The 25,480-nt window shown below is 35.9% G+C and overlaps 1 protein-coding gene across 8 annotated transcripts in view; it reads right to left on the bottom strand.

Moving 5' to 3' along the window:
• LOC107227349 (sodium/calcium exchanger 1) overlaps positions 1–21,113 on the bottom strand; it is a 1,225,609-nt gene extending 1,204,496 nt beyond the window's left edge. For all 8 annotated transcript variants that reach the window (XM_046741324.1, XM_046741325.1, XM_046741326.1 and 5 more), the window contains exon 1: positions 19,535–21,113. In XM_046741324.1, coding sequence (XP_046597280.1) covers positions 19,535–20,877 — 1,343 coding nt within the window. In that variant the 5' untranslated portion in view covers positions 20,878–21,113. The remainder of the gene's footprint in view (positions 1–19,534) is intronic.
• Between the last annotated feature and the right edge of the window lie 4,367 nt (positions 21,114–25,480).

Genomic DNA, 25,480 nt, shown 5'->3' with positions numbered 1-25,480 from the left:
TTCCGCCTAATCACCTGTTAGTATCCCTAGATGTCAAATCATTGTTTACCAACATTCCAACTAAACTAGCGATATCGATCATCAGTAAAAACTGGCCCAACTTGAAAGGTCACACTAACATTAATAAAAAAGAATTTCTAGCCGCCACCAAACTGTGTCTAGATTCATGCTATTTCGCCTACAAAGATAATTTCTACCAACAAATTTTTGGCGTAGCAATGGGCTCACCGATTAGCCCAGTAGTAGCGAATCTGGTACTTGAACACTTAGAAAAAAAAATCATTTCAAATCTTCCTTTCAGCCTACCTTTTTACTATCGTTACGTCGATGATATTATAACGTGTGTTAAAAACGAAAATCTACAACTCCTTCTTAATAAATTCAACAGCTTTCACCCACGTATCCAATTCACTCTCGAGTTGGAAAAAGATGGAAAAATCAGTTTTTTAGACACTATGGTAATCAACCACAATAACACCATAATCTTAGATTGGCACCATAAACCAACCTGGTCTGGGAGATACATTCATTTCAACTCACATCATCCCATCAAACACAAAAAATCTGTCGCCATATCCTTGTTCGATCGCTGCCTTAAAATATCAAACCCTCAATTCCTTAAAAAGAATTTAAAACTTGTAGAAATAACTCTTACTTCCAATGGCTACCCTATCAAATTCATCAATGATATCAAAAAGTATAGAATAGAAAAAATGTACAACTCGATTGATTGGAATGTAGACTCCAACAATCCAACTGATGTTAATGATAAATTTAAAAACTCTATCTCTATACCGTATGTAGAAAATCTATCTAGCCAAATCCAAAAAATTCTTAAGAACGAGGGAATTGAAATTACTTTTAAAATATCTAATACTACTAAACTGTCTCTTTTTTCTCATCTTAAATCTGTTACTCCTAATTTAGAGAAAATCAACTGTGTATATAAAATACCATGTCGAGACTGTAGCATGAGTTATATTGGACAAACGTCACAACACCTTAAAAATAGAATTTCTGGTCATCGTTCTAATATCAAGTGCCATGTCACTGAAAGATGCGCTTTAGCAGATCACGCTTTGACCCTGGGTCACAATTTCGAGTTTAACAACTCTATAACCCTTGCTACAGAACCTAATTGGTACAAACGCATTATCAAAGAAATGATACATATCTCTAAGAACAAAAGGAACTCGATTAACAAACGTACAGATATCGAAAATCTTAGCCACCTATACTCCAACATCCTCTAGTCTACATTATCGTTGGTTCTCAAAACAGTAACGCCCCTCACTCCTGATTGGTCACTGCCTTTGTACTCCATGACTTTCGAGCACAGTTCAAATCTCACACGTGATCAACAACATAGATTTACGGATGGTTCCCCGCTAACCTTCACTTCCGTCCGAAATGCTGTACCACTAACATCATCTAAGCATGTACCGGTTGTCATTTTTTGTGAGTAATCTTTTCTAAATTAATTTAATCTTTTCCCATCTCCTTTGTTCCAAATTATTAATAAGCTTTTTTTCTGACAAATTTTCATTTCTCTTAAACCAATTTTTCATCTGATTAACCTATCTTCAAATTTTGACACGTAACCTAAAACTGTCACTTTGACAGCTGCGTTAAAACTGTTTAATTTTCACTTAATTCTGTAAAACAACAAATATTGTATTGTTAAACATATTCCATGCTCTCAACTCTGATTTGTTTTGTTGAAGCATCCCATTTTTTTGTTAACTATTTAGATTTTATTTCCTGAGGATGGTCGGCAGGGCCCGGCCGAAACGTCGATTTTGTATATTCACGTTTTTCAACTATTAAATTCTTCTTCTTCCTGACCGGAACTTCGACGAACCTTTCATTTTCAATCTACCTCCCGGTCACAAACTTCTTTCCTAAATTATACTATTAGTTAATAAGTTCGTATTCGTAGTATTTTTCATTAAAAAATTTTAACAACCAATTCGATTCTCTATACCAGTCATCGAATTCTTTATCTTAGACATCTCATCGCGAAGATTTTCCATGGAACTGTTAAACAGTGCGATGGGGGTGTCATTAGACTTAACGAGTTCCAATTTGTTCTCGATATTGACCACCTTATCCCGGAGCTTGTCATCATTAGTTTGTTTCTCCTCGAGGATAGCCTGAACGTTTACTTGCAGGGTTTGGATTTCACTCCCAAGATTTTCGTTCGCGCGATAAATGGAGAGTAGGTACTCGAGGGCACCATAGCATTTTTTGCAATAAAATAGCATCGTGCGCTTAGAGAGCTCAAGCACTAACTAATTTCGGTAGCTGTAAGAGAAGAACAGGCAGCATGAAAACGCCGCTTACATCCGTCGCAGGTGACCGCCAGCGGGCCGCCTGGCCCACCCGTCTGCGTATACCGGGACAACCTCTTGAAACTATACATACAATGCACATGCGCCAAATAATTCAATTTCATTGGTCGCTAAAATCGCCCCGCGGGGATGTTTTCGTCTGCTGAGTAGGGCGCCAACGTATACGAAATGAAACAAAAGCTGTAAATCTCTCGCGCGTAAAGCCGTGATTGATATCGGAAAATATTCAACCTATGCAATAAATAATTCAACGGAAAAGCAAATATCAAATGATACAGAAATCGGATATTATTTATTGAAAGAAAAAATCTGAAATTGAATGCGAAATGTCATTAACAAGTGGGAGTGTGGACAAACAGAGGTAGGTAAGTAAAAACAACATTTATTGTGAACAGATTCTTCATTTACATGAAATTAAAAATGCGTCTCATTAACGATTTATGTATTGTGCATTTTATTGGAAATTATTCGTATCCAAAAATACCAAAAGATCCTGTGTGATAATAATAGTTTCTAATATTTTCAGGTACGAAATAATTCATTGTCAAAGCGGAACTAAATTTGTCAGGCATTAAAGCATGTAGGTAAATTTCTAATTACGTGATCTTTGACTATTACAATATTTTAACATGGATTCAATGATAAAATTATTTTTTTTTTCAGCAGGCTCAAAGTTTGAACTTTGATTGACACGAGGAAAATTATGCCTTACCTGATGGTCAAAACGTTTAGGTGGCAAGGATCCTGGTTTCTCGAGCGGTGCAATCATTATAACCATCGAACCTGGTTGTTCCGTCAGACATCAGGTGCCAGAGTGAATTTCATCAGGCCATCGCCACCTTCTTAACATCAGTTGCGGCAAAATTGAAGAGCGGGATATACTACAGATCATAATAGCTGAATATCCCGTCATTTCACTTTGATCGAGCCAACAGCTATAAATTTGTTACTCAACCGTTGCTGTCAATTCATTCTACCAAGGAATCATTCTGTGCACCATTGTAATTCAAGCATTATTATTGACCAGCATTGTTTCTCAAACTTTGAACCATTTAATTTGGTATCTTATTTTGACGCTTACTTTCACTCTCTTTGGCATTGAATTCAGATAGATAGTTTTTCAATTTCTCAATTAGATGGTAGGGTTGACTTTTGTGAGGCAAACTGAATCAATCTAAATCTAGAATTGTTGAATAACTTCAGTTAAAAATGTCTTTGAATTCAATCTTAGTTCACGGTGTCATCTGGCTAGCTAGTTGCACGATAACTTAAAACCAAATTCAATTTCACACTCTTTATAGGGTCCTCCGCTAAGACTGAAAGCTCGTGAATCTCTATTTACCGCAATTATTTCTGCGTTTTATGTTAGCATTGTCTGGAGCAAAAAAATCTCATTTTGAGATTGGAAATGGAATCTGAAACGCAGAAGTTATTCAGTAGCACGCATTAAAAACCAATAATTTTTTAATGGTTCCTGCAACAAAGGAACTCTTTCCACATATCCTTGTTACAAGGTGATGTTCGGAGGACGATGCACAAGATATTGTATCGGATAAAGTTGTTTGGAAAAAAATCTTTATGAACTTCGTTAAAAACCAGATATTCATTTATTTTGATGGAACAAGGGACACAATCTTGAATTTGATAAGTCAGTATCCTCGTAATAATGTTCTGACATTACTCTAAAACATGATTTTCCTTGAAGCTAATTGTGACGTTAGGGCGCATTTTGAGAAAGTCGATTTTCAACTTGTGTCACAGGATGTCATCTACGTTCCTGAGTTCTGCGCTTCAGATAAGATTTTTTTTGTTTCGAACCGCATTAACATGAAATACAAAATCATTCTAATAAATCTAATATTACTTGAATTTTCAATTTGAGTATTAGGTTCCCTTAATTTTTTTCAATCGAACATCATTGAAAATTTGCGAAATGAACTCTGATAATCATTGGAAAATTCTTAATAGTAGTAGCAATAATTCATTGATCGGAAAAAATACATTGACTATCGACTATTGGTAAATTTTGTTAAACTATTTTCGAGAAAAAAATGATTCACAGTTCTATTACAGATAGTGAGATATTTAAATTTCTTGAACGCTCGGCTTAATGTCTTTTTTGCGAAAGTGATAAAATTCAATATTACTACCTGAAATCACAAGAGAGTGAGAAAGTTGCCCAGTTGCTTTAAAGTGGCGATGATCTTTGTACGTGTGATAAATTGAATAGGTAGATAACAGTAAATATTAGAGATGTAATTATTTTGGCCGTATCACCTGTTGACAGAAAAAAATTTCATTGTTATTTCTAATGTACGAAATAATAAAAGTGATCAAATAAAATGTTCCCACCTACCTGCTGCGTTTCTTCCAAGCACCCAACATTTAAACAGATTTCTCAATCTACTTTCGGAATAAAGCCAATTTTCAAAGAGCATTAGCATCAACTTTCCGAGTCACTACGTCGACTGTTTGAGATTCTAACCTCAAAAATTCGTATGAACTACATTGCCGCCAGAAACAGAGTTTGACAGCAGAAACTCGGAGTGGCCAGCCTGCCCGAGCAGCCGATAAAACTCGCGCATGCTCATTGTATGTATAGTTTCAAGAGATTGTCCCGGTATACGCCACATTTGTCTTGGGCCGACATAATATAGAGTACGAGACGGAAAGAGTAACTTGACACCCAAACTGTCGATTATTGTCTTTTGACAGGACTGACGTTAAACTTGTTGGTTAATCGTCGCGTTCACTGACACCACCCTAACCTGAAAATTTTTCCGCATACTCCACGAGACAGATCGACTCTTCGGATCTCAGGGTACGATATCACGAGAAAAAGGGGAAGAAGTTTAATAATGGTAGACGTAAAAGAAAAAAAAAGATTTACATTATTGTTAACTTCGATTCTAATATTCTAAGCTGTAGAATTTTGTAGGAACGCAAAACAAATGTGTCACCAGCGCCGCCAGGCGGATGAATAATTTTATTTTATTGAAAATATAGAATACAGTGAACTCCCGTTTATACTAATCGCGTTTATCAGAAATCCGCTTCATCCGAACAAACTTTTTCGAATGCACCTACCCCACCCGCACTCACCGAATACCATCGCGACCGATTACTTATTTTCTCGTGACACCTCTATATTTATGTACATACAGGCACAGAGAGATGGAACTGGTATAAATTGCCTCGTGCTATGGTAAAAATATACTTAGTAGATGGTACTCGGGATCCCGTGCTGGTACTAACTTCCAAGATTTTCATATTTTTGTCATTCATTTTTTGATTCGAAGAGTAGGTAGTAAAATCAAAACTCCTGTTTTTTCGCGCTGCCAAACAAGGTGGATTTTTTCTGTATCAACGCAAAATAAATGAGCTTTGTTATTCAGCATTTAAAAACTGTTTAACCCGTCAACACAAATTGTTCAGTCAAAAACATACAAGCTTATTCACAACCATATCAATAGCATCCTACGTACGCAAGTATTTTACGATCATATTTCGCGGTATTGATGCAATTCGGGGTGTTTCACGCGGGACTTCGGTTTATCGGAAATTTTCGTTATCTGAACTGTCCTCCGTCCCAATCATTTCGGTTGAACGGGAGTTTACTGTAATCACTTATATTACAGAGAAAAACTTCTTATAGCTAAATTAATTATTTTCCAACAGTAATGATGATATGCCCATCAATTGGAAATACGTTTTTGATAGGAAATTTAGCGTAAAATACGATGGTTATAATAAGAACTCGCTAAGAGTTGGGGGCAATTGTTAAAAATCGATTGAAACATTTCAATTATTTATAACAATATGAATTTGTAAATAATTTCCAATGAGACAATTTTTATATTAAAATTCATACTTCTCGCTTTAAAATGAAGAAAACAGAAGTTTCTAGCTCAATTACAACCGGAGTTGCGAATTTTTGAAAATGGATCTCCACGCCGAAAACCGCCAGATTCTCAAATTTTCGACCCCCTCTATTTTCTAAAGTATGTGAAAAAAACCATCCTTGAATGTGTACCTCTTTTTTCTCGATAAAGAACTCTTAAAAAAAATTCAGTTAAATCAAAAATGTGTCGGTCAATTTTTGTCCAAATCTGTTCGATTTGTAAAAGAAAGTTCCATATATGAACTGGTATCACCGCCCAACTACACATATGTACGTATGGGTCAACACAAAAAACAAGGAGTCGGTTACTTGATCATGATCCATATGAAGAAAAAACAATATTATCAACGGAGATGAAGTAACCATTTTAAACTGAAAATAAAACAACAATGTAATCTACGAAGTCTGCTGGCAAAAAAATTGGAAAAAGAAGTTACCAGCAAAACTGGGCGAATAGTACAATTAACCAATGTTGGCAAGACAGTTTTGTAAACAGCATATTATATTATACTAGGGGCTTCGCCCATGCGCGCTGTAGTGCGTCCGCATTTTTTTATTGTTCAAGGAGTAAGAGATGTACTTTCTGGGTTTTCCCACACTAACCTTGTCACCCGATTGAATAGAGTGAATATTAGGGATGTTCTTATTTAGGGTGGAGACAAATTTTTTATCAACCTTTTAATTTTGAGTCAATTTGGGTGGTGACCACTAAAAAATTCGTCTACACCCTGAGTAAGAACCATCCTAGTGAATATATTTCGAAATAATGTTCTGACTGACTCGTGCGACTGATTCTTGAATTTGCCAATACTTCGTACCAGGAACCTACATTATAGATAACTCTAGAAGGGTAGGGGATACGCCAAAACTAACTAAATTTTGGTGTTATCTAAAGCGGGGATTATATCCAGCAGATAAAACAACGTCATATTAATTTTCCAAAATTCCCAAAAACTCAAATTTTCATTGTAAATATCTCGAGAACGGTAGAAGATGCGCGAAAACTGATGACAATTTTGGGTTGTTTGAAGGCGAATATCATCGAAGATACAATATTGAACTATTGAATTTTGGTATTCTGAGTCAGCCATTTTCATTTGCAAATATTAACGTGAAATTGGGATCCAGCGACTCGGAAAACGGTTGCAGTCCCCATGTCCTTTGTTTTTTAATTTCAGATATCCAACAATAACCCCCTTTTCACTTATAGATTAGGGAGGGGGAGATGAGGGGTCATCTCCTCAGGAGTGAAATTCATAAAAATGGTGAAATTTGTTTTATTGCATTTGAATGAGCAATGGTTAGAAGAAAAACCAAGTCTGTATTTCATCGGACCCAAGAGATATCGCGAAATCCGTGAGAACACTCTGCATCCCCCTTTAGGGGTTTTTAGGAGTTTGAATGAGGAAACGCTAGAAGCAAAAACCAAGTCGATATCTCATCGAAACCATGAGATAACAAGAAATCCGCGAAAACACGTTGCACCCCTTTTCATCCCCTTTGGATTCGAATTTCGAAAAATCGCATCTCATCCTATGGTTATGTCATGAAAGAAATATACTCCCAAAAGTTTAGGTTTTTATGTCGACGGGCGTGGGCTAGGCGTTGATGAGTCAGTCAGGACTTGTGCTTTTATATATAAGGATTATGATGTACGAATAAATGTACGCATAGCAGATGAATCTGAATTTCATCTACGGTAGCATTCTGTCAGCTCAGAAAGAAACAAAATTATCGTCTGATAAAAATGTTTACAAATTCCTTAAGAATTTGAAATACCCTAGTAAATGTAGTTCTGGTACTTGTTATTACACTTCTTAAAATGTTTCCAATTGCCGAAAAAGAGAGTTACAATCTCCAGTTGATTGTATAAAAATTATATCAATATCAAAAGAGCTTAGCACATTTAACACAAAAGCTGACGTTGTATTACGTTAATTATTTTTTTCATATCTGTAATTACATTTTGTCTAATTTTCGTAGCGATTGGTCCAAATTTCTGATCCACTAGCCACGTGATCATGAATAGATGAGGTTCATAACTATCTGACGAATAATCTAACATCTGTCTCAGGTACTTACCGCTCCTTTTGATTTGTTTATTAGAACGCGTCGTACGCTCATAATCGAACTGTAATATGTCGAACACATCTTATTTCAGAAATAACAATATGAAGCTGAATGTACTGTACCTATTAGTTTCAAGTTTGTGCGAATTCCGCGAAACAATAGATTTTGAGTTCTTGTAACGTAGGTCTGAGCATGCGGCATGTATTATACAGCTCACAAAAAAAAAGAATTTTTTTTGTTACCCTTGTTACGCCCCGACGTACCTTTTTCAAGACTATATTTTAATTTAAACAGTCAAGCATTATTGTGTCGCCGCTTGAGCGTCATTTATCGCTTCATAGATTATTTCATTCTCATATTCACATAACGACCATCTACCCATTCCTCCTAGAAAAAGTCACGTACAGTCCACAGTATTAGGTTTTATAAAAAATCAGGTTAACTGGTACCAAGAACTGAGCTAAGAAATGCTGAGCTAAACATAAGCAAGCTCAACCTAAAAAATATCTCTCTTTTTAAGCTGAATAAATCGATAATTAGGAAGAATCGCTCACATAATGTACATTGAATTAAAATATTTTACTAACAATAAGTAAGCAGTATGGACGAATGTGTGAAAATTACATTAAGATATCTCATGTTAATATTTTATTCGTATAATCAACGAGATTGAGCACCGTCGGAGCAATGGCGTCACACTCCAGGGTAACGCTGACCATGTGGAGCGGCACCAGGGGGTCGCCCTCACACCTCATAGGCTAATTACTATACAAGTTAGTTGCGACTGCAGGCTCTTGGACCCTCAGGGCCAAGAAGCCACGTCTTTTCGTCTGTTAGTCGTGAGATAGTCGTGAGGCGCGTGGACGTAAACCCGAGTTAGTCCTTCCGTGCAAGAGCATCGGCTGATAAGTTCCTGGTCTGATACACAGATGGCGCCTCAAACACAGAATTAATATTTTTTTAGTAAGTACTAACCTTCAAAACCTAGCTGTAAAATTTGTATGACGATCTGACGTTTCGTTTAAAAATTGCAGTGGTTTTAGTGAACCAACTTTTTTATTTTCAAGACCATGGAAAAAAAGAATTTCGTGTATTGTTAAAACATAGCTTTTTGATGGGAAAAAACACCGTTGAAACAAAATCTTGGATTGATAAGTATTATCTGGACTCTACATCAGAAAAATCGAGCATTATTGACTGGTTTGCTGAATTTAAACGTGGTTATACGAACACCGATGATGCGCCACGATCTGGTCGCCCAAAAGAGGTTATACCGGAAAATATCGAAAAAAGTCCACGAAATCGTTTTCGCAAACCGTAAAGTGTAGTTGCAGGAGATAGCTGACACTCTAAATATATCAAAGGATCATGTAAGCTTTATTTGGCATGAACATTTGTCTATGGGAAAGCTGTTTTCGCAGTGGGTGCCGCGTGTGCTAACAGTAGACCAAAAACAACAATAAGTCGATGATTCCGAGCGTTGTTTGGAGCTGTTTCGGTAAAATAAAAAGGACTTTTTGCGTCGAAACATAACCATGGACGAAACTTGGATCCACCATTACACGCCAGAGTCAAATCAGCAGTCAGCTGTGTGGACAGCAGCCGGTGAACCTCGCCAAAAGCGGTCAAAAGCGCAACCGAGTGCTGGCAAGGTTATGGCATCCGCATTGTGGAATGCGTACGGTATTTTGTTTATCGACTTCCTTGAAAAAAGCAAGACAGTCAATAGCGATCGCTACATGGCTCAACTGCCCCATAATGGCCTCATATGCAAAGAAAGTGATCTTTCAACAAGATATTGCACCGTGTCACAAGTTTTTGGCTACGATGGCAAAATTGCACGAATTACACTTTGAATTGCTTCCGCACCCACCCTATTCTCCAGATTTGGCTCCCAGCGACTTGACTTTTACCTGTTCGCAGACCTAAAAAAAAATGCTCGCCGGAAAGGGATTTGGCTCAAATGAGGAGGTGATCGCCGAAACAAACGCCTATTTTGAGGCCAAAGATAAATCATTCTACAGGAAAGGTATCGAAATGTTAGACAAGCGTTGAAATGATTGTATCGCTCTTGAAGGAGATTATGTTGATGAATAAAATCGAATTTGACCAAAAAAGTTGTGTTTTCTTCATTAGACTGGGAATTTATCAGCCAATGAAATCTTAGTTGTGCCCGGCCTAAAGTCTCGAGATATCTCGTTAAATTTGAGCATTTCGCTTTATTCTGTGAATTCACAGGACTCACTAGCACCTAACTTTCAATTTTTTCTATTCGATACTGATTCTCATCTTTTCGCGAGTAGACACTTTTGTGATGATTCCATTTTTCGTATCAAATCAGGCTCTGCCCTGATTTAATAAGCCCTGATTTGATAGAATTAGGTAATATTAAGTGTCATTTTGAATAATAACCAATTACGTTACTATTTTTCATTGATAATCTTTTAAAACTAATAATAATTCAGTCTTTTCGTATTACAATTAATCGTGAGTGAACTCTACAGACATTTGTGAACAATAACTTTTGGGTTACACATCCCAATTCTGTAATAATAGACAATAACAGACATATCCAGATTCTGAATTCACATATACTAAGTGGCTGAGCATATCAACGGTCCGTATTCGTCATCCCTTCCGATTTCGAGGTGCTGTTCTGCTCCAAAATTCTATCGAACACCGACCAACAAAACCCGACGGTTCTCAATTTCGCAAATCATCGCATCTAAAGATAAAGTTTGAACAGTTCTCTTCAACTCTAAGCGAACCAATGTTTTCACCACTTTCTTAAACTCGCTTTCTAAATATCGTATTCAGAATTGATGGCAAGCTTCTCTAGCTAGCGATCAGCAAAATATATTCGTTTCTAAGAAATTAAAGATATAACTAACACAAAAATTGGTTACAACACAGGAAAATTGGTGCCTAGCTGCAAGCAATATCCTTTGGCTATTCCTAAAGGAATTCTCTAGTTTTCAGCTCGGCCCATATCATAATTTAGCTCATTTCAGACTGATCACAGATTTCATTGTCAATAGGATATATTTTGATCCATGGAATTACATACATCGGATTTTGTTAATTGATTTGGCGTCAATGTGTTACACATTCCGAGAGTTATTCTCCCGGCCCAACTATAGATAAATAATCAGGAATAAATAGTCCAAATTGCATGTGGTTCCACGGATCAACTACGTCCAATTATAATTTGTGTATTGATATAAAACTACGTTAATTTAAAAAGAGAGATACAATATCATATTAACCGACCAACTGTAGAATTAATATTCGTTCAGCACAGATGTTCTTGGTACCAATTATATGTATACATATATATATATAGTGGCGCTAAAAAGTATTTTGATAATATGAGAGTCGTTATTACTTTGATCAATCGTTTTTCTTACTTTTCTTTATTTCCACTTCATTTTTGAGTAATCGAGAGATAATTTTTAACAATTATATAGAGCATCAAATTTGTTTCAACAAATAATATTATTGATTTTTGTAGTTATTACTATCTTTGTCAAAATACTTTTGAGCGCTACTGTATATGTATACTGTACCAAATATCAATAAGATAATACAACACTTGCTGAAGAGCGTAAACAGCTGGGTGTATTTGAATATTATTTTGCTGTCAACGTTATCTTCATTTAGATTTACACGCAGAACCATTACAATTCTTTTATCGGAATCAAATTCATTTGTTATCATTCATTTTCATAATCAAACTAAACTTTCACCAGATTAATTCATTTTCAAGCATTTATTTTAAAAGATCACCCACCTTTATTATTAATATAAATTAGCCTCAATCATCTAAATGACTCTCACAGCCCTTATAGGACTAATTGCAAGCAGCAACGTACTCACATTATCGGCTTATCGAGAAGTAGGTCTTTCTTAGTTTCCAATTTTTATTCATTGGCGTTACGTTGGAGCGATCTTGATCATTTATAATCATCAACTATCACCGCTCAGACACGTCTCACCCCTACCTAACAACCTGATTTTTCCGTGAATTTTGGTGTTTGAGAGCGTATAATTTGTGAATAGAATCATGATTGTATCAGATTGGCTTGTAGTTTTTATGTTATTCTAGTATTGTAGAAAGGGGGATGGTTTCTAATATAATCGTGATATTATTCATAAATTCTTCGGTCCCGAACACCAAAATTCTACGAAAAAATCCTTTTTTAAGTCATATATGAAAATGTCGATAAAGTAGATAGTTAGCGCCAATTTCGAAAAACTACGCTTACTCTTAGGGCCGTTGACAAAATCTTACTAATTGTAAGACCACTCAAATATCTAGGGCAACAAAACCACTGTTGACCAGTGCTATTGATTGGTAATTTATTGTTAAGATTTTCGGACTGTGTAAAATAGAGTCATATATTTAGACTAACAAATTTTAGCTATACTTATTGTACTTGACGGTTAAATGAGATGTATTCAAACGAAAGAAAAAAATTTCATATATCATTTTCACTTCGCAATGTATTGATTATTAGTCAGAAAATTGAGATAGTTATATGTACATAAAGGTGCGCTAATTGGATCAGCAGTATTGCTATTTCGCGTTCTCGTCGTGCCAGTCATAAGTCGTAATTGCGATAGCAACGATAAATACTACAGATCTCAACAGATATAAAAATTGCGGTTGACTGAAAATTAGTTCATTTGTTACTACGGTACTGCATTATCATTGCAGCATACTTATGAAAAATAATCAAATCTAGGCAAAAACATGTGAAATGTAAAATATAACCCAAGTCACCAATAACGCATCACAATAAAAATACAAGAAAAACTTAGATATTGCCAGTTTCTGTCGTGAAGTTAGGGAAAAAACCCAAGCTGTAGGATCTCTCAGTAAGCATGTTACGTCATGAAGTCAGACCTCGCTGTTTCGTGTAGTGGTATCGAAATATCGTTCTGAGAACTACGTACTTGGCAAGCACATTTTTCTTGAAAACCAATTATGAGTGCTCTAGCGACAAAAAGATCACGGTGGCTAATCTATCGTATTATTAACGTGGAATAATGACCTGGAAATATAAATTATACATATTCTTACAGCGTCGGATAGTATTTAGTCAATGACACGAAACATAAACTCAATGCTGTATAAAAACAAAATGTCTGACTACTTTACGTTGGACAAGCAAAAAAGCTCTAATTTATCCAATTCACATGTCCCATGTCTTGCCGTTGCATGTTTGCTACAAATTATTTGATTTCTACTCACTATGTCTCAATTGACTCAGATTGAGTATGCAGTGCCGAATGCCGTAGCGCGTGAGTGTACAGAAGGATTGAAGTGCAGGCGTCCCAAATGCCTGCTCACCAGCACATATACGTACACTCGCCCGCATCGATATTCGAACTGCAGTTAACGGCAATTAATACAATAGCAAAAATTCATAAAATGCATCTACCCAATCCGAAATTGACAATATGATAATCTGTTCGAAGCTAATTGATCAATTGACTTAACCTCATCAAATCTGTATTTCTGTAAAATATGAATCTAAGCTGCAAGTGATAGAAATAAACCATTTCAAATTAGATACGTTAATAATGTAAATTGAACAAGCTGTTATCAACCAGTTCAATGCAAAATTGATCTCGTACAGTTCGTTTATTTGATGATAAATGCCGATTTTAAAGATGACAGCATTACACGGAATCACAGGCGACACGAACAAGTAACTATAATAATTTCATTCAAAAATACATAATAAATGTGCCCAAGAAGTGTGTGGCTCTTATAATGATGTTCCGGTATCACTACACGAAACAGCGAGGTTCGAGTGCATGACATATACGTACTTGCTGAGAGAGCCCAGGGCTTGGGGTTTTTTCCTAATTTCACGACAGAAACTGGTAATACTTAAATTGTTCTTGTATTTTTATTGTGATGTGGTTTTGGTAACTTGGCGGATGTTTCTGCCTAGATTGCTTTTACCTCTGATCATTTGAACTATGAATTTGAGCATTATTATTAGTAAATTTTTTATTATGATTTTGCTATTTGCTTTCTCTTTCTTCACGTGTACTATCTAAATTGGTTACGGTTTGTGAAAGGACTTGAGAATCGGCAAAATTTACGATGGCTAAAACATCTCTTATTCTAAAAGGCAGTTTAGTTATGTTGTACTATCACAGAATTTACTTCATACATCGATAATCTGGGTTCACAATATTTAGCTTCTTGATTTTGTTTCGTGAAATAACTTCTCAACATACTCTTTGGTCATTTACATTTACGTGCAGCCCACTTACTTTTTCTTTTCACCTGATACTGCACTAAGTAGAATACTAATGTAAAAAATTTCTTAAAATTGTCATGAGTATCACACACTTCTATGTTTAGATCTAGCCATACTTTGGCTCAACTTACCAATGAATTGTTAAGTACCGATACTTTCTGCGCATTCCGCATTTGCATTCTGACACTAAAATAATTTTCTAAGTCCGATAAAAACTCTAAAAGATTCTGATTCTCTTCGTCACTGAATTGAGAGGCTCTGATCTTAATTGTGAACATTGAATATGATTTATCATTCCACCCATCAATTGAATTGTTGTATCTATATATTGGCTTGTCGAGCCTCGGCGTAAATCAATCAAAGCTCGAGATTGATTGTCTTTTTCCTTTTGGAGCATTCTAACTTGTTTTGCTAACTCACTACAAGATTGGACACCCTTCTGTTATTTTCTAAGATCATCTTAAAGCTTTTACAACTTCTTTCACTCCAATCTTGACTGTTTGAGTTGTTCATCCATCGCTTTGACCAATGAAATAGACTTGGTCGTCTTCCTACGTCTATCGAAAGTCAACGGTGTGGTATTAGAATACAAACTAAGTGATTTTGCTTTCGACCGAATGATGATTAAATTGGCATTAGTTTCACCCATCAACAAGGTTTGTCGTACTCGATCTAATAAGTTTTTCAGCTAAATGAGACTCAAATTCTTGCCTAGATGTTGGGCGCCAAATGTAAATATTTATTTGTTTTAACATATATATTTATGGGATAATGTTACGAGTTTAAGCCGGTCACTTGAAAAGTGAAATTGACGGGATTGTGAAAGACACAATTAATAATGAATGCATGGGTTACATTCAAGGAATTAATCGAATGAATTGAAACATAGAGGAAGAAGACACCGTCTACTTACATTTAGACAGATCGTTTCTTTAAATAATCATTAAACTGAACATCAATTTTTACTTTCATGAGTCATGTTAATCGGACATTTTTTTCATTACTTCTTAGTGGACAATATGTATTGGGAATATTTGGTAAAAATTGTACGCTCATATATTCATACGTCATACAATCGTACACCCATAAAATTACGCGAAGTTAATCATAAATTACACAATCGGGAATTAAGTTCGGTATGTGGGGAAGAAACGTGTCGGAATATTACAGTTTCTTTTATGACATAGGTAAAAATTGAAGAGTCGAAAATAGATAACACATCCGTATGTTTCGAATATTGCAGTAGCTTCGTCATTTGAGCAACCAAATGTTATTGGGGTTGCGATCAATCCGATGGGTTTAATATCATATTTGATAATTCTGGATGTGGTCAGCCACGTTGTTCCAGGTCGCGCTCTTGGCTATTTATCTAAAAAATTCAGTCGACTGCGTGACTCACTTTTACTATTCGATGACACGTTATCGTTCACTAATGTCTTACGTTAAAGTTAATGTTTTAAGTACAATGAACTAAGTAAAAGAGATTGTGTGGCAACTACGAGAAATGGGGAATCGGTAGGTATGGTGTCTTCTCGTAGAGTGTTCTAGTTCTTCGTTTCCGTTAGCATCTAAGACGATGCGGCCCTGACGTAACGAGTTAAAATCATACTTTGTAATAACGAAGTCACATCCTATTATGAGGCGCATTATTCAAATTAGCTTTTAGTCACATAGGATTCGCAGAAGCGTGCATCTGCCAAGGCCACGACGTTAACGGTCCCGCTGTGGGCCGCTTCTATCTTTCTTTCTAAATATTTATAGTTGTTTTTAAGTTTTATCTTCATTTTCAAAATCATTCATTTTTTTGTCCTGTACTTTTATTTTTTCAGTTTAAATTTATATTAACTGAAATTTTTTTTGTTTGAACTATTTTCAAAAGAATGTTTGTTTATTTTACCCAAACTTTAAAAATAAAATCTCATTCGTAAACCGTATTAACGATAGCAAATTACGTACGGTTATAAATCACTTCAATGAATGTTCGACAGCATTTCCGCACACTTCAATGCACCGTTCAACTCTCATTTGAAATTGTTCGACTGTGGATAGTGCCTAGTACAGCTCTCGGAATAGGGCGATACGCGTTGAAAATTCAATAATTTGCCGTCGTAAATACGATTTACGAATAACGTTTTATATTTAAAGTTCCTGTTAAAGTAATTACACATCCGTTGTAAAAAGGTAAAGTACGAAAATTTCGAAACACTAAAAATTGAATCTGAAAAATTAGAAATATAAATTAAAAAAATTACATAATTTACAAAATCGAAAATAAAACTGACAAAACAAATATACAAACATTGAGGAAAAAAGATAAAAGGCGACCACAGCGGGAGCGTTTACGTCGCGGCTCCTGTGAGATGTACGCTTCTGCGAACCCTGCTTTTAACATGCAAAACTCATGAACCAAGTATTACAGGCACCTTCTGTAGCAACTTGACCAGCTCGTACCTCATCACTACTCGAGCGGAGATAGTAAGTATGTAGTACTTTTTTACGCAGAATTTGATGCCCCTTCAGATACCGATGGAACAAAATATACTCTTCTATTTAAAAAGACCAAGCTGACCTTTATTTGGCCTTGGTGGGTCCCCTTACGGAAGATCTAACACTCTCATCTTCTTCCCCCCTTTGTACGTTACAAATTTTGCCTGAAATATTTTTTACTCATATTTATGGTTTTCGTGATACTTGACTGAATTGATTGAAATGAAAGTCCCTATACATAGTATAAAGTGTTAAGTTTTCGTAGGTATAAGAGTATACATATATGTATAAAGGTCCTATGCTGACCATGGTTCTTTTTTGCAAAGTGTTCAAATTCCTACGAAAATTCGTTGCGGTCTTATCAGTACACTAATGCGCTGGCAAGTTATGGAATCTAAATGTTAAAAAAAAAATTTCCCATGTTATTTAAATGAGAAATAGAAAATTGCAATGATGCACCTCTCAATATTAATATTAAGAGCTCAAACTTCAACAGCATTTCTCTTTCTTTTTGGTAATTTGAAACAATATCTGTAATTTGAATTTTGTAAAAATAAATAGTCAATTTTTTTTATGCGGTCATTATGTATATACATTCATTTAAGAATGAGAGATTGAACTCTTTACCCTATATATTTACCCTTATACCTTTAAACATCTAACCTTTTACCGCCTACCCTCCACCCTTCTCTCTCGCCCAATCCCATGTTCGCTCCATATATGTATTTACTAGGGGGGGGGGGGGGGGGGCTTCGCACGCCAATCCCACATTTCAGGTTTGGTGTTATTGATAAAAAATCGAAAATTCCGTTTGTCATTCTTGTACTATAAAATTAAAATAGGCTTGTAAACAAATTTTAAGACCAAATGACCGCAAGAACAATAATACATATAATCCTACAAACTGTAGTAAATGTTCATGGTATGTTCAGAGTATATATTTTTATAAAATTTCTTTCGAATTTTTATTTTTTTTTCTAGAACTCGAAATTTTACCTTAATATTATAGCTCAGGTAAATAGTACTTCCACAGTTAGTTATCACATTTAGTGTAGGTATCTATTTCATACGCACCCCTGCATGCTTCGCGCGCAAACCACCCGGTCTTGGGTTGAGGGTTATTGAGAAGAAAAAAAAATCCGTCTGTCATTGTTGCACTATAAATTCCAAATCGAGTTTTTCAACAAATCTCAAGACCAAAAGATCGCAATCACATCAAAATAACCTAACAAACTATAACAGATGTTCATAGTACGTTCAGAGTATAAATGTTCATAATGTTTCTTCCCAAATAATATTTTTAATATCAATGTATTCTTTGGAATCATTTTCTATACTTATGATAACTTATAGACGTACCTATACCTATAACTTGCAGGTGTTTCTGTTTTACGTATATATATATATATATATATATATATATATATATATATATATATATATATATAGGTAATAGTTTCATTGAACGGCCAAGGGTGCGGAAAGGCGGGGGGTCGGCAAGGGAAGAGGAGGAGGTAGTGAAGGCCGGAGCAGGGCGTCCAGCAGGAAGAAGGGCGATTCTTGACACAGCAGTGGCAGCGGCGGCGGCAGTGATTTCTTTATATATAACGCAGAACGATATATATGCATATATGTAAATTTCTGAAAAAACGAAAGAGTTTAGTACTATTTGTTCGCTTTTAAAATTGCAATTCGTCCGAACATGAATGCATAGCTATTTTGTTAACGCAGCATTGTGAATTTTCATCAGTATAACTTCATTGGATTTTAACCCTATCACAGAAAACCAAGTGTATTTTTCTTTATGTATTACTAACAATATAGTACATTTAGGTCCCTTTGATTTTTTCACCTGCAAATATATGAGACTTGAAAAATACTACTTCAGTGCTTCCCATTTAACGGGTAATTTCACCCTCTAGAAAAGTTTTTCCTCCTATAAAAAAAACGTACCTCTTGGATTTCCATTTAAAGTTTTACATAAATTAACACCAAAATCATACAGGGCCACAGAAAGACTTTTTCTTGTAAAATTTATTTTGTACTTCAGATTGCGCCATAACGTCGACGTTTCAAAAAAATTAACACGTTTGTCAGATTATGCTTCTTTATTGAATTTCCATTTTTTCATGTGAATTGCAGTGATGGAAACGTTGAAATAGCCATTTCGAGTGGTTTCACGAGTCCAAGGGATATACGAAGTGGTACTCTAAGATTTCGTGAATATATCTATTGAGTTTAAAAAAACTTTTTCAAAAAAATATTCAATAGAATTTTACGTGTCACATCAACTTAATTTTCGTTTACACTTACCATCCTAAAATATGGGCATGTAATATTTCTCGAATCGCTGCATTGCATGATACTGTACAGCACCGTAAGTGCAATAGTGACTACCATATTTTAGTTAATTTTACATGTCATTTACTATCATCAATTCGACTAACCTGACGTAAAAATGCTCATCCTCTTCGAACAGCTCGTCGTCGATAACCGAAAGTTGAATGGTCTTCCTGGTTTCACCGGGTGCGAAAATTAGCGTCCCGCTGGTACTTACGTAATCGGAACCAGCCTCAGCTGAACCGTCTTCAGTGCAGTAATCAACGGTGCATCCCTGACATAGGTCACCACCAGCCCTAGTCACGCCAACCTCAAAGCTTCCAACGTTTTCCATGACCGTATAGTGGCATGGATCGAAAAAGACACGCATAGCATTCACTGCGTCAATATCGATGCTTTCGGCCTCTGCACGCTGCAATTCCGCCTTGACTTCACTAAGATCACTCTGAGCACGCTCGCTTATTTTTCTGCTAAGATTTCCAGCTCCAACCATCTTCCTAGTCGCTTGAACCCGATAAAAAGCGCGGCTTTTTGGCCCCTTTCCGAGCACCTCTTCATGGGCCATTACCTCTAGCTGTTCCAATGACAAAGTAGGATGTTGCTTGCGGAGTTCTCGTAAAGTTTGTATATAGTCACGACGCGTTTGTTCGAACTCCCGAGCTTCCGGTGAATCACTATCGATATCTTCACAGCTGATACCATTATTCCGTGTTTTTATCTCAAGTTCTGTCCCTCTGCCTGAGTCAGCTGCTTCACCCTGGACGATGACACCTCGCTTGTTCATGCGGTAACCTTTGTGCAAGTATTTGTAGATTAGTAGACGCTGATCGGCAACGTAAGCCGTTAGGACAGTAGCTGGGAAGAAAGAGAACGTCAGGATTCCCTCCCAAACCTCGAGAACGCCTGGGCTAGACACTGCGAGGATGATGTAGAGCCAAACATACGCAAATATGCTCCAAGTTGCGGTGACGAAGAAAACTCTCAAGTGCTTTATTTTCCGCGTCTCTCCTTCTGGTATGACAAAGACACAAAGAGATATAATGACGAAAAGATTATAGGCAGCGGATCCGACTATTGTCCCAGGCCCAAGTTCTCCCGCTTGGAAATTTTTTGCCCAAATTTCGATAATGGACAATAAGATTTCCGGTGCGCTACTACCCAATGCCATTAATGTCAAGTTAGCCACGGTCTCGTTCCACACTCGCACTACAACTATCTGTGGTTCTCTGCCCTGTCTGCGAACTACCAACTCCTTTTCTTTCGAAGTAATCACTTCGATAGCTGCCATAAAACGATCGCTTACTATTGAAACTCCAATGAATAAGTACATAAGTAAAAAGAAATACACCGAGCCCCTTAGGACGATGTCAATCAGCTCTAAGTTATCTACTGGTGTCCACACTGGTATTACCAGCCCCGGTTCGCACCGAGCCGAATAATTTCCTGGCATTCTTAAAAACCGAAATTCACACTGACAGTTTAGGATAAACAGAGATATAAACAACAAAGTGAAGAAAAATAACTGACAAAAATATAAGACAGGGGTTGAGTAGCGAAACAAACACCCAAGACGTTTATCGACAATCTATTATCAGCTATTTACGGACGCTCCCCAAAAAGTTGCGTGTTATTCGGTTCATCACGGACTGACGTAGTCGAGACCTGAATCGCGCTCGGTCGCGTACTGCCTAGGTTTAGACAGGCGAGCCTCGCCTCCGTCGTTTCGACGCTCCGACGCCCCGGCGCCCCGACGCCGACGCTGAGCCGCCTTGGTACAGGCGCGTCAATCAAAGGCGCAAGCGCATCAACCATGACTATGACCACGACCACGAATAAAACGTCTTCGAGTCACCGCAAAGGTGATATCTCTGCTGTGTCTAATGTATGCGGCAACCTTCAGCGCGGTGCATCAGTCCAGACAGGATTCAGAACGGCTATAGCGTAAAAGCCAGCGACGAAAAAAGTTACTTGATTCCAGCATAGAAGGAATTATAGGAAACCATTCCATCAGATAAATATTGCGCAAGATATCTATCACAGTGGTACATGTTACTTATCACATGATGATTGCCATTTTATGAGCCACCTATCATACTTTATAATAATTACGTTGTTATGCCATGCCATTTCGAAAACCTGATACTTGAGTACTTATGTTTTTCTTCCATAAAATGATTAATTGAATACTAGAGAATGTTGAATATATGTTTAACTCAAATTCGCAAGTAATAAGTTCAATGGTTAATAATCTGAATTTTCAGACATGTTTTTCCAATTCTAACATAGCTATCATATTATCTGTAAATTCAATCAATGGTATTTTTTAATAAACATGCTAATCTCGGATACAACCACTTCCTATTACATATTACAGAAATCAATCTTATGTTAGACTTGATGACATTTCTTATTCAGAACGTTTTTCAAATTGTAAAAAACGTAGCCTTATCGTATTCTATGATAGTCAGGATAATGAAAGTCGTCTATCATTTTCCATCATACTCGGTCACAATCATGCCTATCATATTCCAAACAAGAAGAATAAGTTTACGTAAGTTCAAATAACTAAGATCTATATAAATTTATATCGAGGACCGTCGCAGTTATCCCGATCCAATTTGGTCATTTTCAATATCAAGAAATCAAAATTGTTTAACAAATTGACTTCAACGTATTTAATACCACCTTTGAAAAAACCTGCGATGATATTCAATCATCTACAACATATTAAAATGAATATTTCTTCGCTTGTTCCGTACGTGTTTCTGTACCTAAGTACATGCGATTGCCATGTAATTTTGGTGAGTTGTTGTGCACACGCCCCCGAAGGTTTCTGAATTAGTACAACCATTTTACAATACATAAAAATGAATATTTATTTATTTGTCCTGTATGCGTTCCTATAAAATTCATCCGGTTGCGATGAAACTTTGGAGTGTTGTTGTGCGTACGCCCGCGAAGGTTCTGAATTAGTACGGCTATTTTACAATTGTCATTTCAAGAAATGAGTGTATTATTTCATATATTTCAGCGGCAATTCATATGTTTTCGGTGCATAAGTGCGCCTTGAATTGAAGCCCACGCGAACGATGTCGCAGGCAACAGATAATATATTGGATAAAAAAAAGAAGGCTATTGAAGTATATGTGTAATGAATGTTTATGTAACGGAGTTCTATGTAACCTTATACAGAGGATCGACCGATGAGTCTCTCAGTAATGTCTATCGACTACCGTAGTAATTTCTAACCGATTTTATCATTTTCAATACGACTGGCTCAATCGCTATGTATAAAAAATCACTGGTTTCTCTTTCTAATTGTTGGTGGAGGGGGGGGGGGGGGGGGGGGGGGGGGCATTGGTAGTCTGAATCCAAAATTTCGACCAGGTTCTACAGTAGCTTTGGCTGCCATCTTGAACTTGTGATTAATGTCGAAAAATGTCAGATGTAGACAAAAAATTATTATAACCAAAGTTGTAGAGATTTGAATTTCCCACAAGTTTGGTTACGACCATCTTCAGTCTAAAGTCAGAAATTAGCGAGTTATTTGACAAAAACCAAGTCTCCCATGAATTGAATATCGCGGCCAAGGCTACTACAGAATCTGCTTAAAATTTCGGATTTTTATTGTCAATTCCCCCATGCCACGTAACGATTAGAAATAAAAAATTGTAGTATCCAAAAATTGCACTTCCAAATGTATGTTTCAACTGGCCTACAAAAATATCAAGTGTCTTCAGCAAATTGACTTAATCATATTCTTATGGCTTTCAAAAAATTTGTGATAATATCTTACCATATTCAATGAAAATATTTGGAGTAAATGAATTAACTATATAAAAAGTATTGTAATTGAAAATCTGAACTCCCTTACACAACTAGAAAATTTTGTTAAATTCGTTTACTAAATTCACAATATCTCAATAAGAACACGATCGTCGATGAAACGTAGAAAAATTCACCCAACCAAACGTTTGAAACAGATCAAACCGAAACCGTTGTATAAATCGAAAAATGTCCGCCTGGTAGACGATATTTCATACGTTCGCCCAACATGTTTTGAATACTTGACGAATAGGCGTAAAATTTTTTAGTTACTTTATCTAAAGCGTTTGAAGTTCGCGGCACTTTCAGTGATACTAGATCGTTTACCTGAAAGGTTATTTTAGAAATAGATTTTTGGCACTTGACTCGTTTTTTGCTGTTTGCTTTTCAATTTTCTAGAGCATTATAGAGCTTAATCTTATCACTTATTGGACCTGCGTTTGAAAAATCTATTAGCTCTTTTATCTGAGAATTTCAATTTTTATTAAAATGAATTTCATAAGGTGTATATCCGGTACTATGATGTGTTGTTAAATTAAAAATTTCTTCTATTTGTTTTACGTATTTTGCCCACTTTGTGTGCCGTTCCGAACAATACGTTCTGAAAAATCTGCCCAATTCTCGCATATATCTTTCTGTCAGATTGGATTGTGGATGTCTTATGGATGAATAAATAATTTTTACACCTTCTTTTTCCAATGTTTCTTTCCAGGCTTTTGCTGTGAATTGTGAACCATTATCCGATAAAATTGCCACTGGTTTACCAAACCTAGGAAAGTAATCTTTGATTAATTTTATTAAACGTATCCTAGTCGTTGCTTTCTTAATTGGATAAAGAGAGATATGTTTCGAAAATATGTTGTTAGCCTCCAGTTGATGTTGAAAGTGGTCCATAAAAATCTAAGGTCATGAATTCTAATGGTTTGCTGGGGATGATTGGCTGATATTCACCTTCCATACAAACATTATTATATTTTACACGTTAACATGTGTCACAGTTGCAAATTACTTTTTTTATGTCCTTGCACATCTCTTTCCAAAAATAGAGCTGGTCAAAATATTTGCTTGTTTTATATATTCCAATATGCGCTAATTGATCATGAACTGTCTTTATTAATTCCTTGCCCAGGTTGATTGGAATAACTAGGCGCCAAAAATGATGATTTTCCATTTTTTGAAAGAAAATGTCATTGAACAGTTTATAATTTGCATAACTTTCTCCTTTTCCTAAATTTACACGAATTTTTTCTATTTCTGAATCTGCTTTTTGTAATATCTTTTTATTTTCTTCAGTTGTGATTTCACAGGTTGTTCAGCAAAAATGTTAAAAACTTTGTTAAATTTTATTCTTTCGGCGTTGGCCTCCTTTAGTATAGTACTAGTAATTGCTAAAATAAGCAGTTCGTTCGAATTTGTATTTTGACTTGAGTTAGCAAAATTGCGACTAAAAAAATTGGCAACTACATTATTTTTTCCTGGACAATGTTTGGTAGTAAATGAATATTGTTGTTATAACAAGTTCCATCTTAATAAACGTCAGTTATAATATGAGCTTGACATAAGAAAAGTTAAAGGCTCATGGTCAGTGTATACGAAAAAATGAGTCCCATAAATGTAGGTCCTGAATTTGATTATAGCATATACTAGCGCTAATAATTCAATTTCCGTTGTTGTATAGTTACTTTCGCATTTACTTAACCCTCGGCTAGCTATGAATATTATCCGTTGGTCATTATCCTTACCATACTGGTACAATATACCGCTGATCCCCAAATTACTGGCATCAGTTTGAATATAAAAAGGTTGGTCTGTCCTATAATGATTTAAAAATACAGATTTTATGAAATTTCGTTTAACATCATCTAGAGCTTTTTGGTGAATAGATGTCCAATTCCAAGAGTTTTTTTTACTGAGTAATTCCCTAAACGGATTTATTAATTGAGCATGATTCCAACTAAATTTTCTGTGATAATTACAAATTCCTAAAAACTTCTGTAAATTTTTCCGATCTGTTGGTTTTTTGAAATTCAATATTGCATTCACCTTTTCAGGATCTGGACGGAGTCCCTCTTTATTAATTATGAGTCCCAGAAATGTTACCTGTTCACGGCAAAACATAGATTTTTCAAACTTTAAGCGAAAATTATAATAAATTAACCTTTTGAACATCAACGACAAATGGTTTAAATGATCATCAAGTGTTTGTGATGTTATCATCAAATCATCCA

Source organism: Neodiprion lecontei, chromosome 5 (assembly GCF_021901455.1).
Source record: "Neodiprion lecontei isolate iyNeoLeco1 chromosome 5, iyNeoLeco1.1, whole genome shotgun sequence".
NCBI classification, from domain to species: domain Eukaryota; kingdom Metazoa; phylum Arthropoda; class Insecta; order Hymenoptera; family Diprionidae; genus Neodiprion; species Neodiprion lecontei.
This window is presented reverse-complemented; position numbering and strand designations above follow the sequence as displayed.